Source organism: Heptranchias perlo, chromosome 6, assembly GCF_035084215.1.
Source record: "Heptranchias perlo isolate sHepPer1 chromosome 6, sHepPer1.hap1, whole genome shotgun sequence".
Classification (NCBI taxonomy): Eukaryota; Metazoa; Chordata; class Chondrichthyes; order Hexanchiformes; family Hexanchidae; genus Heptranchias; species Heptranchias perlo.
The window spans coordinates 58,021,900-58,030,002 of record NC_090330.1 but is presented as its reverse complement, the minus strand read 5'-3'; the positions used below and the strand labels follow the sequence as shown (position 1 = coordinate 58,030,002).

General features: G+C 44.8%; 1 protein-coding gene across 1 annotated transcript in view; it reads right to left on the bottom strand.

Annotated features, from left to right (window-relative positions):
* Window positions 1–431: 431 nt before the first annotated feature.
* Window positions 432–8,103, bottom strand: part of LOC137323013 (ferroxidase HEPHL1-like) — a 97,227-nt gene continuing 89,555 nt past the window's right edge. The window contains exons 19-20 of the mRNA XM_067986349.1: window positions 6,529–6,579; window positions 432–2,488 (exon numbers count right to left, since the gene is read on the bottom strand). Of these exons, the coding sequence (XP_067842450.1) occupies window positions 2,289–2,488; window positions 6,529–6,579 (251 nt within the window). The 3' untranslated portion in view covers window positions 432–2,288. The remainder of the gene's footprint in view (window positions 2,489–6,528; window positions 6,580–8,103) is intronic.

The window sequence follows — 8,103 nt, the reverse complement described above, 5'->3', positions numbered from 1 at the left end:
TTTTCCTATCCTTCCGAAATGTTAAATAACCCTGAATATTTAGCTCCCAACCTTGGTCACCTTGCAACCACGTCTCTGTAATGGCCACGAGATCATACCCATTTGTTTTTATTTGTGCCATCAATTCATCTACCTTATTACGAATGCTGCGCACATTCAGATAAAGAACCTTTAATTTTGTCTTTTTACCATTCTTTCCTACCCCAGCCCCATTTGCTAGTGCACTCTTATGTTTGTACGCTCTGTCCCTTCCTGACACACTCTGTTTATCATTACCCCCATCACTTTCCTGTACTACTTCCTTGTCTTTTCTCTTTATCAATCTAAACTTCGCCCCATCTGAGCCCGCCCCCCCCTTCTATTTAGTTTAAAGCCTTCTCTACTGCCCTAGTTATTTGGTTTGCCAGAACACTGGTCCCAGCATGGTTCAGGTGAAGCCCATCCCAACGGAACAGCTCCCTCTTTCCCCAGTACTGGTGGCAGTGCCCCATGAATCGAAACCCACTTCTCCCACACCAATCTTTGAGCCACGCATTCATCTCTCTGATCTGACTTACCCTGAGCAGAGCAGAGGCAGCTGAATAGATGGCCTCAATCTTAGTGACAAAGGGTGGCAGGAGAGGAGGTTTTAAGAAGATGGTTGGTAGTGGAGAAAAGAAGCAGAAGGTTATCTTTGCCCTCCAGGATGATAAATGAGTAGTGCAGAATTTTGGCAGAGGAGAGCAAACCCAATAGCACTTGATATAGTCCAGCCAGATCTGGTGATGGATGATTAAACCAGCTGTGTGCCAGATACGGTCACATCTGCATCCCTTTTACTTGAGGGAGTGAAGATGGGGGCCATATGGTCCCTTCATATGGTGACAAAGTCTTTGTGCAAAGAATGGTAAAAAATATGAAAATGCTGTTAAGTGGTGTAATTTTATTTGTTAAAAAAGCCCTAACAATACACTTAAAGAAATCCAATCTGATTAGATCACTAGTTATTAGGTACCCATTTTCAAAAGTGTTACCTTTTCAAACACCTGGAAAATATATTTAAAAGCAGCAAGTTTTTAAAAAATCTCGTATAAAATTACAAGAAATCTTATATTAGGCCATTCTGATTTTCAGGTTTAATATTTTTGTGAATTCAGATTTTTAAAACTAGTGAAATTAGCAGCAAGCAATTATATGCTTTTTCAGGTATTAAAATAGACCTGGGAAGGGGCATTCGCCACCCCCCACTCCAGCTATGATCAGCATGCAGCCCCCTCCTACCTGATTTACCTTGTCGAGGACCGTTCTTTTGGCTCCAGGCACGATTCCTATTTTTGCCCTCTGGCCATGACATCGCTCCCGCCAGTTTCAGGCGGGAGACAGATCTGAACTATTCAGGTGATGCCCAGGAGTTAAAATGGTCCATGCCTCATGCTGAGGAGTCCATGGCGGACTCCCACTCGCCTTGCACCCCGTCCTCCTTGAATGCACCTCAAGTTAAAATCATGGCTAAATCGTTCATTATCAGATAAGTTTGAGATTAATTGGGAAATCATAGGAAGTCAAGGAAAAACTCTGCACTCAGTACAATAAAGGACCTTGAACTCAATCAATGGGATCGATTTTTTCTTATGGTGGAATCAGTGTGTAGGGGGCCCGAAGCGAGTGGCATAGCCAGAAGAGAACGGAGCGCGGCCCAGCCAATCTTAACAGCCGGGCCTCATTCTAATATTGCACATCTGTCTCCTGCCCGAAGCTGCCAGGAATGACATCAAGGCCAATGGGCAGGAGCGGGAATTATGACAGGGATTCAAAGGAACAATCCCAGACATAAGGTAAGTGCTGGGGTGGGTTGCAGAGCAGACGCCGGTCGGAGGAGGGAGAGGAAAGATCACGACAGGGGAGGTCCAAGGATTCTTTCAGGGGCTCGGAGGAGCACTTCAGTGACCTCAGGCCAGTAAGTCAACTCACCTGATTTTAACTCCTCCCGGGTACCCTGGCCGGGGGGAGGGGGGGTTAAAATTGACCCCAATGAATGGGAGTCTATTTTGAAAAGAGGAGAGGCAAGCCACATTATGCTCATTTACAGTTTCTTATCCTAGAATGTCATTTAGCTTGAAGATGATGTTTGTGTTTTAAGGTTTTAATCCCAATTTTGGAATTCTGGGAGTAATTAGTGGATTTAGTTGGATTAAACCCTAAAATTAGAAGGCTTACTCAGGTTCCAAAATGTACATTCATTTGTGAGAACAGAATTTAAAAATAAATTCTTGAATCTAATCAATAAACAGCAGCAAACACTTCAAAAGTCATATGCTATTCATAGGGATTGAGGACCGGGTTACTTGGCTAAAGGACTTTTTTCCACGTAGGTAAATAATAACACCTAGAAATGCCAAAACCATCAGCAATAAAATTACTCCAATAATAAGGAGCAATGCCAGCATTAGTTTGATTTCTCTTTTATCAAGCTTGTTCCCAAAGAAGTCTATCTCTAATTCAGAGCCACCTGTGAAAATAAAGATACATTTTTACTGTTTGAGAGTGTCTTCTACCATATTAACCACATTAACAGTGGGAGTACAAATCATTCATTTTGTTGAGGTTTTTTCAATTTACATAAAATATCTCAAGCTAAATTTTCCACCCATTCATTGACAATAGACAGAAAATCCAGCCAATCAAGTCTTCTTTGCAATATGCTCAAAACTTGTATAATATTAAATTAATCTACAACATTTACAAAATACGCCACAATCTTCTTGATTTTGCTCTTAACGTTTGGTACATTACATTAAATTTACATTATGTTAGCTTTTACAATTGGCTCATTTCTCATTTTTGGTGAGGAAGCTTCATTAAATTTTTCAGGTCGTCAAACTTTACTGAACTCCATAGCCATAAAATGATTTAAGTTTCATGACAGAGAGAGAGAGAGAGACTTAAACTATCAAAATACAGACTTAACAGCACAGTAAATTTTTCCTTCCCTTTTCTCACATGAAGACACTGTTTCTTATGATACCACTCTTCAGGCACAGAACCCTTCCAATATCCAACGCAAGTGACAATTTTTCATCTGAGCCTAGACTGTATCAAGCAATTCCGCAGTGACAGGCATCACAGTTAGGTTTGAACTTGTTCTCACCTGCTGTTCATACAGAAGTATTTTTCAGCAAGGGTCTCTGGCTAATCCTCCCCTACCTCAAGTCAGGGGCACTAAAGCTAACTGTAGTGCCCCACCCTACCCTGTCTGAAGGACAGTAGATTTAAATTTTATCTTAAACTTATATTGCATTGTATCAATTGCAAAAGAAAACCTTAGCTAAAAGGCTCACAAATGGTCAAAAGAATACCTAACATCTCATGTGAAATAGCATTACCTCAGGTTTTACAAGTTATTGATAGATGGATAGACAGACAGATATGCATCTGTCTGCCCGATGCTTCTACGTTTCCACGAATAGATCCTAACTTAAGTCTCACACAAGATTCTTGAGCCACTTATCAGGGCAATTGCTGAGGTGGTTTCCTGTTGCCTTCCTCACAGTTTTTATCTTCAGATTGCCTTCTCCTAAGTGCTAAAGTGTCCCACCTACCCATTACAATAAGGGTGGCCACTCACACCCAGTGGACGCAAGAACCCTCGCTGGACGTCAACCCAGTATTCAAAGCCTGCACTATAGTCTCCACTCACCGGGTCCATCTGGAGTGGAGCCCGAACCCACGCCTTCTTACTCAGAGGTGGGAATACTAGCACTGACCCAGTGGTCAGACGCATGTACCTCCCACGGATATCAACCCAGTATTTAGAGTCAATCTCATGGCATCAGATCAAACATGGCAAGGAAACCTCCTCATTACCACCGACCAACCTCCCACAGCTGATGAATCAGTCCTCCTCCATGTTGAGCACCACTTGGAGGAAGCACTGAGGGTAGCAAGGGCACAGAATGTACTCTGGGTGGGGGACTTCAATGTCCATCACCAAGAGTGGCTCGGGAGCACCACTACTGACCAAGCTGGCCAAGTCCTGAAGGACATAGCTGCCAGACTGGGCCTGCGGCAGGTGGTGAGCGAACCAACACGAGGGAAAAACCTACTTGACCTCGTCCTCACCAATCTACCTGTCGCAGATGCATCTGTCCATGACAGTATTGGTAGGAGTGACCACTGCACAGTCCTCGTGGAGACGAAGTCCCGTCTTCGCACTGAGGACACCATCCAACGTGTTGCGTGGCACTACAACCGTGCTAAATGGGATAGATTCAGAACAGATCTAGCAGCTTAAAACTGGGCATCCACGAGGCGCTGTGGGCCATCAGCAGCAGCAGAATTGTATTCCAGCACAATCTGTAACCTCATGGCCTGGAATATTCCTCACTCTACCATTACCAACAAGCTAGGAGATCAACCCTGGTTCAATGAGGAGTGTAGAAGAGTATGCCAGGAGCAGCACCAGGCATACCTAAAAATGAGGTGCCAAACTGGTGAAGCTACAACATAGGACCACATACATGCAAAAAAGCGGAAGCAACATGCTATAGACAGAGCTAAGCGATTCCACAACCAATGGATCAGATCAAAGCTCTGCAGTCCTGCCTCATCGAGTCGTGAATGGTGGTGGACAATTAAACAACTAACGGGAGGAGGAGGCTCTGCAAACATCCCCATCCTCAATGACGGCAGAGCCCAGCACATGAGTGCAAAAGACAAGGCTGAAGCGTTTCCAGAAGTGCCAAGTGGATGATCCATCTCGGCCTCCTCCCGATATCCCCACCATCACAGAAGCCGGTCTTCAACCAATTCGATTCACTCCACGTGTTATCAAGAAACGGCTGAGTGCACTGGATACAGCAAAGGCTATGGGCCCCGACAACATCCCGGCTGTAGTGCTGAAGACTTGTGCACCAGAGCTAGCCGTGCCTCTAGCCAAACTGTTCCAGTACAGCTACAACACTGGCATCTACCCAACAATGTGGAAAATTGCCCAGGTATGTCCTGTCCTCAAAATGCAGGACAAATCCAATTCAGCCAATTACCGCCCCATCAGTCTACTCTCAAATCATCAGCAAAGTGTGTTGACAGTGCTATCAAGCAGTACTTACTCACCAATAACCTGCTCACAGACGCTCAGTTTGGGTTCCACCAGGACCACTCGGCTCCAGACCTCATTACAGTCCTGATTCAAACATGGACAAAAGAGCTGAATTCCAGAGGTGAGGTGAGAGTGACTGCCCTTGACATTAAGGCAGCATTTGACCGACTGTGGCACCAAGGAGCCCAGGTAAAATTGAAGTCAATGGAAATCAGGGGGAAAACTCTCCAGTGGCTGGAGTCATACCTAGTACAACGGAAGATTGTATTGGTTGTTGGAGGCCAATCATCTCAGCCCCAGGACATTGCTGCAGGAGTTCCTCAGGGCAGTGTCCTACACCCAACCATCTTCAGCTGCTTCATCAATGACCTTTTCTCCATCATAAGGTCAGAAATGGGGATGTTCGCTGATGATTGCAGTGTTCAGTTCCATTCGCAACCCCTCAGATAATGAAGCAGTCCTTGCCTGCATGCAGCAAGACCTGGACAACATCCAGGCTTGGGCTGATAAGTGGCAAGTAACATTCGCGCCAGACAAGTGCCAGGCAATGACCATCTCCAATGAGAGAGTCTAACCACCTTCCCTTGACATTCAATGGCATTACCATCGCCAAATCCCCCACCATCAACATCCTGGGGGGTCTCCATTGACCAGAAACTTAACTGGACTAGCCATATAAATACGGTGGCTACAAGAGCAGGTCAGAGGCTGGGTATTCTGCAGCGAGTGACTCACCTCCTGATTCCCCAAAGTCTTTCCACCATCTACAGGGCACAAGTCAGGAGTGTGATGGAATACTCTCCACTTGCCTGGATGAGTGCAGCTCCAACAACACTCAAGAAGCTCAATACCATCCAGGACAAAGCAACTCACTTGATTGGCATCCCATTCACCACCCTAAACATTCACTCCCTTCACCACCGGCGCACTGTGGCTGCAGTGTGTACCATCCCCAGGATGCACTGCAGCAACTCGCCAAGGTTTCTTCGACAGCACCTCCCAAACCCGTGACCGCTACCAAAGGCAGCAGTCACATGGGAACAACATCACCTGCACGTTCCCCTCCAAGTCACACACCATCCCGACTTGGAAATATATTGCCGTTCCTTCATCATCGCTGGGTCAAAATCCTGGAACTCCCTACCTAACAGCACTGTGGGAGAACCGTCACCACACGGATTGCAGCGGTTCAAGAGGGCGGCTCACCACCACCTTCTCAAGGGCAATTAGGGATGGGCAATAAACGCTGGCCTTGCCAGTGATGCCCACATCCCATGAACGAATAAAAATAAAATTCTAGTCTACACTCACCAGGCCTGTCTGGAGTGGGGCTCAAAACCTTCACCTTCTGACTGAGAAGTGGGAATGCTACCACTAAGCCAAAGGCTCACACCCAGATATACTTATACACATTTATATAGATTTCTCACAATTCCATTACATACACACACCGTTTGTTGTAGGAACTGTAAATTCATTTGCCACAGATGTTCTTGCATGGTCTGTAAGGAATGAAAATATCAGTTAATAAATACACTGTTATACCATTGTCAAAGGCAGATCTAAAAATGCATTAGAGAAAATGTAAATCTTTGGCACAATAAAACCTTTCATGAAAAACATTACGGCACAGAATTTGCTGGAGTGTGGCATCTCACTGCGTGCCCTCTTCGTTAGACTTGTTCCTGCACTCTTCAACTCAAAAAACTTTTACCACAAAGTTGCTGGAAGTGTGAGCTGATAACTGTGCAGCAAGGCCAACAGAGCATCTGGAATCTTGGTGAATGACGGAACCAACAGTATATCTCCTTAACCAATGAGATTTAAGGATTAAGAAATAAACAGAGGAAGGACTGAGAGGGGTGGTGAATTCGAATGGGTGAATTCAATGTCAAATCAGACACAGAAAGAGAAATGAAGAGAGGGAAAGAAAGATTAGAGTAAGAGAGAAAAAAAAGACCAAAAAGAAAAGGAAGGAAAAAAAAAAGAAAAATTTTAAAATTTGACATTTTTAAAATCTCCAACAATTATTCACTACTTGAAGGAATGAGACTCCACACTTTTAATTGTTCACTCTCTGGGCTAGAGAGGTTGATTGGCAGTCATTAACAATTATGATGTCGTTAAAAGAGTACTTGCGCTATTAATTACTAGACTTAACTTTCTGTGGTGAGTTTAATGGGCAATTAATGTGCAAATGCAGCAACTTCATGAAAGGTTAAGGGGAGGTTAAAGGCAAGATGCCATTTTCGCGAAGCTGACAGCGAGCGGTGCAACTTGGCCAGCAACTTATGACAATGAGCAATTCACAGGATATCTCTTCCTCACCACAAGTTGCTGGCCGATTTGCACATTAATAACGTCATGCGTCGTTCACACACCATTATTTTTTCAGCAAATTCTGGGCCATTGATTGATTCCAAATCACAAGAACAAATATAAACTAATTGCAATAGACAATTACTGATTTTTTTTTAAGTGCTTAGTAAAGGTTTCTAACACTGGTTTGGTAATGAAATTTCAAGTAAGGAGACAGAATTCATTGTAGCCATTTCACCTGATAGCAGGTAGCGAGGATACAAAGGAAAGAACAGTGGTAATGGAAGATAGCTGGGGGTGGCGGGGGGAGGTCAGTGACCCCTACACATTCTTAGGAACTCTTCGAAATGGACCCCACTAGGATCTTAATAGGAATGATGGGGCTTTTGAAAAGTTGATAGCGGGAGGACGAAAGTCATTAGGATGGTTGCTGCAGCAAGTTTTAGTAACACAAAGGTAGATTTTAATTCTCGGAAGACATGCCGATTAGAGTGCGTGGGCCTGCAACCCGATCCTGGTGGTGAGGCCCAATCCATTAAGGGCCGGAACTCAAATGCCATGCCACTCCGAACGGGCATATTGCTGGAGCTTGCCGGCACCAACTTGGTGCAATATATGGCAGCCCAGAGGCTGATCCAGCCATCAGGAAGGTAGGACTACGGGAGCAACCGATCGCAGAGGCAGGGGGAGCCCAGGGTGACAGCGTC